The following is a 13,778-nucleotide window of genomic DNA, read 5'->3' as shown; positions in this document are numbered from 1 at the left end:
TTATCACAATTTTTTGCTTATATTCACTTCTTACTTTTACTTACTTATTCTTTGATTATTTTTTTTTCTTTTTCTTTATTCCTTATTAATAATTTATAATGTTTATTTCCACTGATTGTATTATCAAATTTTTATCTTTCTGTGTATTTAAAATTATTTTCCTTATATTAATTTCATAGAGTATCCTTTATCTTCTTGTCTTACTTATATTTTTGCTCTGATATGATATAGACATTATATTATGTTAATTATCATTTATTTTTAATATTTTCAGTATATTTTTATTTTTCGGTTTAAATAAAAAATAAGTTGTATTAGCAGTAAACAATAAATACTTGTTTCATAAATCAATGTTATGTTACTTACCTGTATATCATCAGGGTCGAAAAGAAAAAGGTGTAATTGAGGGCCGAGCCAAACACGAAATGCATTCCCATATTTCTCTCTGTGTTTTCTCCAACTTTCTGGTGCCTCTAATAAAAATTAATATAACTTTCTAAAAATGAATAGTTATAAAAATACTTAGATACTACGATTAATAAATAAATTTGAAATAAATATATTGGGTGTTCCATTGTATATCTTCACCTCTTTTAACATTTATTTTGATTTGATTTTCTCTAGTTCATAAAAATGGCATTTGATCTATATTTTGAAGGTAAAAGTAGTTCTCTACATCATTATTGTCTTATATCTTCATCAGTATTCTTAATTTGAGTTTACTAGACTTGCCAACTTATGGCTATTAATGGCTGTTGTGATCAATTTGGTATTTCTAAAACAGATTCATATATCAAGTAGTAAAAGACAATAATAATAATAGTATATAATCATAACAATATTAGCACCTAATATGCTATACTACCTCTCTTGCCTTGTGTGTTTTTTAAATCATTTATAAAGTATATGAAAATCCAAAGACCCTAAATAGTTTGCAAACAGATTCCAAAACCCAAACTGACAAAAGCCAGTATTATTCAGGGATTTCCAAATCTGACAAGAAGGTATAGTTATATATGATTATCATCTCTGCAATATAAATGAGTTCCTCACTATTTCTATCTTTTCTTCCTCATTGCCTAGGGTAGGGACATTTTGATTTGATGCAAGAAAAAAAAATATTGTCCTCATGATCCATAATTTTCATTAGCATTTAACATTTAAGACCTGAAGGAACAAAGCTGTTTGCCTGTTCATTTGTAGTCAAATTTGTGTTCAGGAATTACACCGATCGAACTTATTCCTCGTTTGATTAAATTTCCAAGGATTGTGTTGATGCTCCTACATCAGTTTTATCAATTTCATTGACTAATTTCGTTTATGGAAGAGGAAAAGAAGTTTATTGGGCCAATCTATTTTTGAATACTGATTGTCCAATTTGGGCCAAATTAGGAGATTGGTGCAAATATTATACAATATCAATATTATTAACTACTACACAATATCACAAATTATTAAATTGCAACATAAATGTAAACATGTATGTGTAAACATAAATGTAAGTTGTTGTATTTTCCAGAGCTGGTAATACTCATTCCGTTTATGATAAATTCTGGCAGGGACGTTTTTAAAATTTGTGCGTTTTCAGAAAATTACTTTTTCGTATTGGCAGGCGAAAGTAGTGAATACATTTTATACTGGACGATTGTTTACAAGTTTTTTTTTTTAAATTTTCGTCCATGTTTGAGCCAAATTGGAACAGTCGTTTTCGAAATGTATCGAGGAAAATGTGTTCGTATATATGAAAGTAGTGGATGAAACTAGGTGACATTGATATAAAACCAACAACAAGGCATAAACCCACAAAGTTCCTGAATTTTTTTTTACCAAAATTAGATTAATCATCCTATCGAATATGCCAAATTTAACTACAGACCGATATACAAAAATTGAACCAAATTTATATTTTGTCCTAAATGTAAATTGCGAGTGAAAATTTACGACGTAATTTAAAAAAAAAAAATTTTTTCACTATATAAAGAGTGTGGGTGGCAGAGATCTATCTCTAATGTCTTATTACTCCCAGATTTTCGTTTGGATGAAAAGTGATTTTTTTTTTTCATACCCTCCTATAAGATTTAAATTGGTAATTAGTACGTACATATGTTGAGGTTGGCCATATGTATAGCTGGCTGTGGGGATATCTTGAATTGCCTTTTGGCATTATAAGGTAGGTGAAAGTTCCAGTTAAGGTTGTAGACTTGATTGGCTTACGCCAGTAGATTATTGGAACGGGAAGGAGGTGAAAAGTGATTTTGTGATCATAAGTGACCATAAATACTTAAAAGTTTCTAAATAAATTGCAAGGTGGGAATGGAAAAACAGTTAAGACCCGCAAAAGGCATTGTCTGACAAAGATTCAATCCAAATATATATTGTAAATTTCCAGACGTTATGCAGAGAGGAGTGGCACGCAAATTCACAAAAAACAAGTAGGAGGATCAAAAAATTTAGACTACCATAAAGCACTTCTAAAACTCCAACTGAACTCACATACAAATTTTCAACACTATAACTCAATTTGAATTTTCATTACCTGTGTGTGATTTTCAACCCAAAAGTTTAAGGTACATAAATTATGTTCAGTATAACTGGTGAATACCACGCAATAGCATTAGCCCTACATTTTTGCCTTTCAATAACTCAAAAGAGAGTAGTAATAATTTCAGATTCATTGAGCTCTCTAAAAAATTTAAGAAGTATATGCCCTGAGTATCCACTTATCATAAGAACCAAATCATTCCTCTTAAAACTGTCAGATTAAGGTGTCTGTAAAATTCATATGGGTCCCAAGCCACATTGTTATTGTTGGCTACGAGATCGCAGACAAAGCTCTCCTAACCACCCCTAACCCACTAATTCAATTTGAAGGAGCTGTAGAGTTGTAAGAAAGTAAAGAAATATCTACATCTATGTTTAACAGGCATCTCCGAAACCCCCAAAACCGTTTTCTGGCAGCGGGTCTCAATTTTTTTCACCACAGTACCTTCCTTGGGCTAAAAACAGTTCGCTGCACCCCTATCGCGCTAAAACTAAATGAAAGCAATTATTCTTGAAGGGGTTGAATAAGTAGGGGGGAAAGTAAATTTTAGAATGGACTTTATATTTGCTATTTGTAATTCAATATCTTCCTTAAATTTCCTACCTTCGGTTTGCCGCGATATCCAGTTTGGGACCCACAGCTCTAAAGATTATGAAACGTATATATTGTGCCTTCTACTGTAAACCATTGTTTACACTGGCCAATAGCGAAATACTGTCTTGTCAACGATATCAATAAATGCATGTATGTTCAGAAAGAAAAATAGGCTTGGAAAGTATTAAAGTAGATTGAAATCTAAAATGATGGTACATTTATATGTTTAATAATCCTTACTTGGTCCCAGAATGATGAAATTGAAAATATTGCCAACGATTGGATAGGCTGTAGGACCTGGGATATTTCTTGCCATCCTGCTCTTTCTGTCTGGGAACACCAGCCATATTAGAAGGGCCCCTAATATAGCGGGCAGAAATAGTAATAACTCCATCAAATACCTGCAAGCATAATATAGCTGGGTCACATTTTTATCTTAATAAATTATTTTTTGTTAATAAAAAGTAACCAAAATTATAAAAACATTTAAAAAATAATATAAACTAAGTTATATGCGTTGAAAATTTGTATACTGTAATTTTTTTATACAATACCAATAATCGAAAATTGCTTAATTTTCTGATATTAACCAAAAAATGAAAAAAAGTCCAAATATTTGGATTTTTTTACTACTTTCGTTGTGAAGCCGGCGTCTAGGGGGTTGGTAAACTTGAATTTCGGATTCAGTACCCTAAAAAACATATAGAATGGTTAAGGAAAAAATATCTATGCTTTTTACTTGAAAACATCATTTTTGAACCTTCCAGCGGCGTCGCAAATTAGTCAAAATTAATGTCACAATCTTTCAAGATTAGATCATAACACACAAAAAAGGCAATTCTTCCAGGTCAGGCACCCCACTATGACCCCCAGGGAGGAACGATCCTATATCATTTTTGAAATATTTTCTTAAAACGGGAAGAGAAGACTTTAAGATAGTTAAATCGAGGAATATTTAAAAAGTGCCCGGAATTAAAAAACGGCGTGAAACCCTCAAACTCCCCCCCCCTTTTTTTTCTAAGCCCCATGGGTGCGTGGGTTTGAGGTCAAGATGGATAAAAACGTTTTGAGTGGAAGCTCTTTTACTGCATAGGGAATGCATTTGAAGAGGGGGCTGAGGAAATTAGATATTTTGGATAAGAGGTAGTGTTGTGTGTTAGTCTGATGGTGGGCACACCAGGTTTGTTGTGTCAGTGATGTCTAGTCTGAGGTTGTTTGTTTGGGTCTGGCATCTTTGTGGCCGTTCTGTCGGTGTCAGTGTCCTGAAGGCGACAGGGGTTTGTGCAGTGCTGGAGGCTATTAAAAAAATTGATATGCTTCTTCGTGATGAACTCTCTCACCGTCTTTAGGTCGAGTGCTGTATGTACGTGGTCAGTCTTTGCTCTTTGTAATGAAGTATCCTCTGATAGTAATTCATTTAGGAGTCCTGTCCGTTTTGTGATCGTTTCGCCGAAGTGATCTGCAAACTTTGTGGCCTGCTTCTCAGCTGTCAGAAGTCTGTCGCCTTCCTAAAGTATCATGGAGTTTCTATTCCTGATGCTCGTCTTGAGTAGTTTCCAAAATTTAAGTTGAAGAATGTGCTTTGGTGGGGGACGTAGGGTTGGAGGAAGTGGTCTGAACTTTGGTATGGCAGCATCGGCGGCTTCTTTGATGGTGGCTGTGAAGAACTGCAGGTAGGCATCAACTTCGTTCTTTGTGCGAAGAGACGGGACAGTAGAAAGCTCGTGAAAGACCTGTGCTTTGTAAAGCTCCCAGTCGGCTTCCGCATATTTGTATTTCGTTGGTGGTGGAGTTAGTACTTCGCCGCCTACTAGGTAAAGCACTGATCTGTGGTTTGTTGTGATAAATTCCACCACAACGCAAATGAAAAACTCGCCCTTCGCGGTAGCCTTACTTACCTGACTTTCCAAACAGACAATTATAGCGAGTAGGTTGATTGATGTACGAAATGTCACAATCTCACAAGAGGAGATCATAAGAAAAAAAAAAAAAAGACATCAAGAGGTTTTGTACAACTAACTAACTGAGTAATACGTTATGGGACAAATTTCCGGCGGCCTTGACCAGATCAGAGGCGAAGTGGTTACATAACTGTTAATTCCGTTTTAGATAGAATAAACTATAATTAATGAAACGAAATATCCATTTCCTTCATATTTCATTTTATATAAACATGTGAGGATTATTTAATTAGAATATTTTAATTAAGATTAGATAAAATTGGGATTTGATAGAACTGATAATTAGCAGAGAAAGATGAAAGTAGTTTATTTTTAATCTTTTGGCAATTCATTCTAATTATTTTTCAGATTTGAGCACTACATCTAAAATGCCTAAGACTTCACCGAATAATGATATTTGTTATTTATTTTTATCTTCTGTAACTTTTGATAAATGTATAATTAATTGTGTAGTAAATTAATGCCACCTTTCTATAAAGTTTTTTGAATACATTAGAATTCATTAATTTGAACATATGATAAAATGAAAATAAATGATTCAACAAGCTTAGTAAATAATATGTCGTTTTTCCTTTTATTATCTATCGAATTATTGTAATTATAAATACGCAAGAAATAATTTACTAATTCTATTGCAAAACTATGGACGACTATTCGTTGTCCTGACCAAAGATAACAAACATATATAAATTTCTAGACCGATGCACAGTAATTCTGCTATTCTGAGAAGACAAAACTGCCAAACCTTTTTAGTATGCGGTTTTAATAAGTTGTTTGTATTCCGATAGTCAAAAGAAAAGATTTTATAAATAATAAATGTAAACAATTATCTGATATAAGTATTTCAAGGAAATTTAATAATTTAATTTAAGGCAATTCACAGAAATGGTGATGTTTGACTAAGTACACCAATGTTCGATCTTCAATGTATTTTGGATAACATCAAAACAATCCGATAATCGAAAGTAAAATAAATAATTAACAAGTGACTAAATAACTATTAAACTAGTGATTATAGTTATTTTTTATGGTTCCAAAAAAAAAGTATATACCTACATATACACACATTTATATTTGAAAGTTAAATTAAATTAAATTAAAATTGTACATATGAAACAGTAAAATCACAAATTTGATTAGCCGAATTTTATTTAAATCAATAACCAATATTTATTTGGGTCAATAAATATTGTAAATTTATTAAATTTAATAATCCTTTATTAAAGGAATTCCGGCTTCTCGAAATACTTTTTTCACGATTCTCCTGGTGCTTAGTAGTTTTTATATGCTGTAAGACCTGAGGGCGTTGTTATATTGACACAGCCTTGTCACAACACGCACAAAATAAAACTCCTCCTAGTAAACTTGTAAAAGTTTCATTGGGAAACTCACTTTTGTACTTGGAAGCACAATCCTTTGACTTTGTCTTAATTTTAGGAATCCAAAAATAATGTTAAAACACAATCTAAAACAATTTAACTCGAAAAGGTCTAAATGCTGACTGGGGAGTGAAACAAGACTAAGATTAGAAGGGACTAGGGATGCGACATCGATGTCGATGTTTTGAAAACATCGATGTTTTTAAGCCGATGTTTTACGTTTGTCCCAATTTTTCTGTTCCAACGATCACGCATTCTACGGCCTGTCAGAAGTGGTTTTGAAACTAAGAATCCAACATCGACTACAAAAAACATCAATGTTTTAAAATATCGTTGCTTACAATACATTACACACAGCACAGTTGTGCTGTCAATACGCCTTTGTTTGCCCTAAGTTTTGACATCTGGTGCACAGGACAATAATAGGTTTTTGTCTGGGCTCCTCAAATTTAACTGTTGTAACTTGTAACCTGAAATATTTCTGTCTGAGTTCATATTTAAAAAGAAAATAACTATTTGAAATCACAAAAAATAGGAACATAAAAAAATTATTTTAAGAAAATAAATTATGTACAAAACATTACATGAAATTGTTAAATAAAACATTTCTCAAATAATTAAATTAAAAGTCTCTGAAGTATATAATAATTATATATATAGTCTTTGGATTCGAACTCGGGACACTATGGAAATTGTATTGAAGTACACAGAACCTTGGCCGTGAAATATAGTCTTAAGATAAGACCTAGGGGGAATTACCTATTTGCTAATTTCCAATAGAAAATAACGCACCTCCACTATATGAGTGTATAAAAATGTTCAGCTATTTCAAAAATGTTCCGGTTAACCTACGACAACCGAAAGGTTGAATTGGAGGGGGCACCATCAAACATCATGGCATAATAGCCTACAGGATATATTAGCGCCCATGTGGCCAAAAGTCAAAACTCACCTTCTCCAGTGCTCTCTGTGAAGAGAAGCTTCCCAAACTAATGTGAGAAGAGAGCCATCTTGTCTTCAGCCAGAGAATCAGTTCATTATTCTTTTTTGTCTCTCCTAAGGAATCTACCATGAGTGAGTAGAACTCCTGGAGTTGTTCTCAGGAGCAGAGGGAAGAGAGGCTTAGAAATGCGGAGGGAGGAAAGAAGAAGTAAGTCCACATGGCAATCATTAACATTCACCACCACATAGTAATCATCATCAACCACCTCATTATCTACAATTCCATAGCCCAGCCTTCAAAATTTACTAACCAACTAATCATAAATGTTTTCTTTCGGCCACCCACTACACCATTTGTAACTTAAACAATAGAATTTTATTTTTCAATTAATCATGTTCATTTTCAATTATACAGTCCACTCCAACCCAACCAGCCAACCAAAAGTGAAGTGTATCCGGCAATTCGGTTGAGGGGATGCTTCATACAATAAACTCACGCTATATGAAGTCTGAGAGCTGGATTTGAGCTATAGCCCATATAATTTCGGTAACAATTGCAGAGCAATATGAACAGTGAACTACACTTGCGGCCATGACGCATGAGCGAATAAAGTTAATTGCCAATCCAAGGCTGAGCTTTGAAATAAATTCTCAACAGGTGTTGGCGATAATTTTATAGGTCGAAGCTCTGAACAGTGACATTTTTGCAATTTTTATTCAGATATTTTTCAAAAGGACTATTGAAAAAAAAAAAGTTAAAATAAGAAAAATTTAGCATAAATTTTATTAGAGGTTTTTAAATATAAGACCAACATGTGAGCTCAAGCTAGTTTAAAATTGACTCAATTCACATACTGTGTAAAATATATATAAATGGTGACGACCTTGTAGCTTCGAACCCTTACTTTGAGAACATCCTTATCGTAACAATTTTATTTAGCATACAAAGAAATCACACAATATTAAAGGTCACAATTAATTTATACAACCTTTCAGTTAAAGGTTGACAAATTACGAAATAAAGTTTACTTCTCAAAAACAAACAATATTTATAAGTTTTTATAAATATTGAGTGATTTTATTGCTTCGTATACATAATTTTTATTATAAGTAATTTCAAATACAAATCATAGAAACATTTATTATGAACACCAAAATAAAAACTCTGCAGGAACATTTTTCAGAACTAATAAGTGATGTAGGAAACATCAGCTTTTATTAACTTTGGAGAGAGGGTGGTGTAAAATCCTGAAGGCGCAAAGAATAGGGACTTAAAAAAAATAAATGACTACTAAGGACTATCACATAAGTAGTCTTAAGACTTTCTAGTTAGTTGCGACAATTGGTAGTTTCTTTTATCTTTAACTGTGAGATAAAACCAATTTTGACTAAGTTAGATTAAGTTATGTTAGTTAACAAATCTACGAATTAAAACTATACTGCAGCTTGTAATAGTTTTAAAATTGATAGGCATGTAGATCACCCCACCGCGCAATATTGAGTATATTTGGTGCAATATTGGGTGGTTACCTGAGTTCAATGTGAGTACTTGAGTGCCTCTAATATGTGTACAATATTGGAACTACTTGGACTGACAGTGAACTGAGGAGATAACAAAGTTGATATTCATTTTTCGAACCTAAAAAAAATTCAAAAGTACAAATTTAAGTAATCGAAAAATAAAAATGTTTTGCTCATAATTTTAGCCTTACTAAAGGTTTTAGCGTTTGATTTCTATTTTCGATAATCACAAGAGTTTTTAATTACTCCAATAACGACTCCACCAATCTAAACACGGAGTAGTTTAAATCCCGATTAATTATTTATAATTAATTAATCGGGTAATTAGGGGCCATTTCCTCAATCGGATAATTAGGGGTCATATCATTAATTGGGTAATTAGTAGACATTTCATTAATTAATCGGTTAATTAGTGTTCGATTCATACGATTTTTTTATATAGAATTCAATTACCTTTCAACTCACTATACAGTCTAGAGAACTGTTTTTTAAATATAATACAAATAAATTGCCGATTGTATTAAATGAGTTTAAATATTATATATATATATATGAAATCTCAAGGACCAAAAGAGGCCTTCAATAAATAAGACCAAACATTTATTTATTATTATTTTTATTTATTTATTTTTTTAGGAAAAACCTACTCATATTCGTTTTTAGCCTCAGAAAAAAAAATAAAATAATAAAACTAGTCAAATTCTGAAAAAAAAAAAAATTATCTAGGGAGCATAGAAAAAAATATGTTTAGTCTATTGAAGTAGGAAAGTAGGTTTTTGAGGACAACTTAGACAAATCTGACATTTTCCTAAAAAAAATTAATAATTTGGCCCACTTTCTTGAAAGCGTCTTTCGGAATTTGAGATTTTATATAAATTTTATACAATTGGCAATATTTATGTTCTCATTCTATACTGAGAAAATTCGATTTATCGAAGTGAGATATTTTCAGGATTTTTATATTTTTTAGGACTTTTATTTTATTTATTTTTTTTTAGTATTTTTTAGGAATAAACAAAGTTGATATTAGTTTTTCGCATTTAAAAAAAACCTTAAATACGAATTGTTATGTCAATCGAAAATAAAATTGTTGGCTCAAAATTTTAATCTCACTAAAATTTAAAAGAAATGGCCTTTAAAATGTTTGTCATAATTCATAAAAATCGCATTTACTTCTATTACAGCTCCAACTACAATGCACATCTTAGAACTGGTTTTAGCCCCTTTGAACTGTAATTGTCAAAAACCGTACCTAAATGGATTAGAACCCGAGATGTTTAATATAACGTTTGTGGAGTTTCTTAATTTGAAACTACTTTTTCACTGTAGAAGTTCTTAAATCTAAAAGTTTTGCTGTTTGGAAGATCAAAAATTTATCTGTCCAAAGGTGTTAGTAACGTTGTGTTTGAATAAAATCTTGATGAGTTATGAACGTTTAAGTGAATGCTGAACTTCCGTAAAATAGCAAATCTTCCAGATAGTTAAGTCCAAAAATTCTAAATTTGTATTACAATGAAAATTTGTACTTATAGGTTTTCAAAGATTCGAATAACGAAGCTAACTTTCTTTTTCCAAATCTAATAATTTTTTTATATGTACTGGAAGCGCATTTTGATTTTTGTAATTTTTTGTATATTTGAACTTTTGAAGAAAATGTTTTCATCACAAAACATCAAGATACAAAAAACTTGTTAGATATATTTGTATGAGTTATATTTAATTAATATATACTTATTGTTCATGAATACGGTAATGCAAAATATACTAATAGCATATTTACGACACACGGCCTTGGTTTCAACAGTTTTTGAAATAATAATATACATAAGATGAATAATAATTATGTTATAATGGAATAGTATTTTTAACCTGTTTTTGTTATAAGCGTGTTTACTAATTAGCAATCATAATGAAAATTTGATTAATTATTAATATATGATAAATACCATTTTTATATATTTGCTTAGGTTTACGTAAATGCATCCTTGAAACATATCCGGAAAGGGATAGATGATTAAATTGTATATTATAAACTGAAAAAAAAAAATAAATTATGTGTGAACTACGAAGGCGATAGTAAAATTACTTTTACTACACAAAATTTCGTATAATTGTATTGTAAAATATTTAAGGCACTACTACTGGCAATAAACTGCTTTTCGTTGAAACCTTTTCTTCCATGATAACGCTTTATAAGAAACGTTTTTTCCAGATCTATATTTATTTACATCCTCTTTTGGCAAATTCTAAATGATTTAATATCTTTGTTCAGAAATGCAAGATATATTTTAATTTTAGATTCGAATATAAATAATAATAATATAACTAGTAGAATCAAAGTTTTAATATAATATAAACTCAACCTTTCCTCATCAATACGTCCTAGTTACAAAAAAACCAATAAACATTTCTAATTGTAAGTTTTAATTTATTTTATATAAATGGCGATAATAATGGCGAACTACTGGTTTCTGTACAAATGTCTGCGTTTTGGAGCTTTTTACTTGGTTAAGGTGGTTAATTATGTTAGAACACTGTTGGAATACTTGTAATGTGATACTGGATTTTCTTTCCTAAGAATAAAATAATAAATATCCTTTAATTTTTTCCTAGTTGAGGTGAAAAAAACTTGCATTATCACTATTCTATATTTTTTGTGCTACGTTTCGGGTTTACCTCATATTCATGTACTAATGTACCTACAATTAATTTAATATTATTAATTTTTTTTATTATTAAAACCTTATAATCTATTTTACCTCACTTTGTCAGTTATATTTATTTCTTTTTGAAATATATTCATACATACACATAATTTAAAAGTTACAACATAACATTATTTAAACAATGTTTTACACTTGTGATGCGCTCATTTGTCCCTTTAGCACGATCTAATGTTCAACTATACTTGACATTATCTCTTTGGACAAATCAATATACCTGTGTGCTGTTTTGAAATGAAACATTTTATTAATATTATATTAAGAATATTAAAAAAGATAAAGAAAAAAAAAAATCAATAACATCAAATACTCTTACAGCAAGAAATAATACTCTATAGACTAAATATTTGTACAATACAAAGAAATAATTCTCAACTATCAACTAGGAGAAAAGTAAACAAACAAAAGAAACTATTTGTGAACATAATTAAAAGTGAGTGTAAAAAATAATCTTCGTGAGTGCGTTTAAAATATCAGCTCCCATATACATATTTGTATGTCTGTGTGTGTAATAATTAAAGATGTCTGAGAAATACGTTTAGTCAAGAATGGAACAACTTTATTTATTCTCCATAAATATAAATAAAATTTTACAATTAAATATAAGATTGGAGAAAAAACAACAAAAAGTACATTAATAATTAAAAAACAAAATAATAATATAATAAATAAATTACATTGGTAAGAAATGAAATATTATACTAGAACAAAATATAACAAAAATATTAATATATAATATATTGTATAATTACACTTACACTCAAATTCTCGCTGCCTAAACCTTACTGTGCTGACGGCAGACGTGCACTGATCGGTTTTGTTTCCAGCTCCCCACTCTTCACTTTAACCATTTGTTCAATGCTAAATTGGTTTAGAATCAATATAGAAAATACTAAAAATGATTTTCTGGAGTCATCCTGTATACTGCATGGCGCTTATGCAGATTAAATTTAATTTAAAAACTAACTATTTGAGAACCTAAGGTGGTTCGAAGCATAGGGATAAGAAAAATATCTATATTTTTTAAATAACAAACAAAATCTTTATGATGAGAATAAAAGTATTTTTTCCTATATATTTTATTTCGTTTTAAGTTTATTGATGTAATTATTGTTGATTGAATACTTTTGCATTTAGTTGTAATGGAAGATGGGACAAATATCGTGGAACTATTACTTGCAACCGAGCTTGTAATCATAGAGGTACATTCCCTTTCCTTTCCCTGAAACAAATGAGTAAATATTATTTTCATAATCACAAACATATGTTTTTGTATTTTGAGTAATACGTTTCTGCTTCTTTTAAAACCTCCTCTTCCACCGAAAAAAATCTACATACGCCCCTAGACTTCCTTTTTTTTAGAGGATTTATGAAATATTGAAACGAAAGTGAAAACAAAAACAATAACACAATAAATGCAATAATTTAAGAAAAAAAAAGAAGGCGACTTGTGGAAGACCGACAGGGCTGGAAAGGTCTCTATGGTCTTCCTCCTCACACTGCTTAGGCGGTTCATAGAGAATCGAATACGATGATTATGAGGTAATAATTTGAAGAAAAAAAATTAAATCCAATTTAAAATAAAATTTTCCAACCTTTGTATTGTTTCACAAACTTCCTTAATTAGGAGGATTAACATTCCATTGTCGTCTTTGGGATGATAAATATTTATAGTTTACTTGGTATATTTAATGTATGAAATATGTAGCTACTTTGCTTAAGTAGTGGCACATCTTACAAGAAAAAAAGGTTTGGTTTTATTTTGAAATGGGCGTGTTCCAAAGATATTACCGTAGACAGGGGTTTCTTTCGCAACTGTGTTCCCTCTATAGACTGTTCCCAAGCTAGTAGGCTTGTCAAAAAATAACACACACCACGAAACAATCTATATAATACGTCAAATACAAAATAAAATAATTTATAGTTTTGTAAAGCAGCCATTTATACTTCATTAACTTTAAACAACTATGTTTCAAACTAAGCAATATGTGAATTAAAAAATGATACTTTTTTTTTTTCTTAGTATATAGATTTATTTATTGATAGATATTACAATCTGCCACACAGTTGTGGGCAATAGGTAATAGTGATGAATGATCTCATACATACTAAAATT

At 30.5% G+C, this 13,778-nt stretch overlaps 1 protein-coding gene across 2 annotated transcripts in view; it reads right to left on the bottom strand.

Annotated features, from left to right (window-relative positions):
• Positions 1 to 12,563, bottom strand: part of LOC106690167 (cytochrome P450 4C1) — a 16,942-nt gene extending 4,379 nt beyond the window's left edge. Inside the window, exons 1-4 of one of the 2 annotated variants that reach the window (XM_067051446.1) lie at positions 12,421 to 12,496; positions 8,949 to 9,057; positions 3,377 to 3,537; positions 367 to 473 (exon numbers count right to left, since the gene is read on the bottom strand). In XM_067051446.1, coding sequence (XP_066907547.1) covers positions 367 to 473; positions 3,377 to 3,530 — 261 coding nt within the window. In that variant the 5' untranslated portion in view covers positions 3,531 to 3,537; positions 8,949 to 9,057; positions 12,421 to 12,496. Of the gene's footprint in view, positions 1 to 366; positions 474 to 3,376; positions 3,538 to 8,948; positions 9,058 to 12,420 lie in introns of both variants that reach the window. The other variant, XM_067051445.1, reaches the window with a different exon arrangement.
• Between the last annotated feature and the right edge of the window lie 1,215 nt (positions 12,564 to 13,778).

Source organism: Halyomorpha halys, unplaced genomic scaffold, assembly GCF_000696795.3.
Source record: "Halyomorpha halys isolate HHAL.00 unplaced genomic scaffold, Hhal_1.1 Scaffold1598.1, whole genome shotgun sequence".
Taxonomy (NCBI): domain Eukaryota; kingdom Metazoa; phylum Arthropoda; class Insecta; order Hemiptera; family Pentatomidae; genus Halyomorpha; species Halyomorpha halys.
Note: the sequence above shows the minus strand (reverse complement) of the source record. Positions and strands in the feature narration are given on the sequence as shown.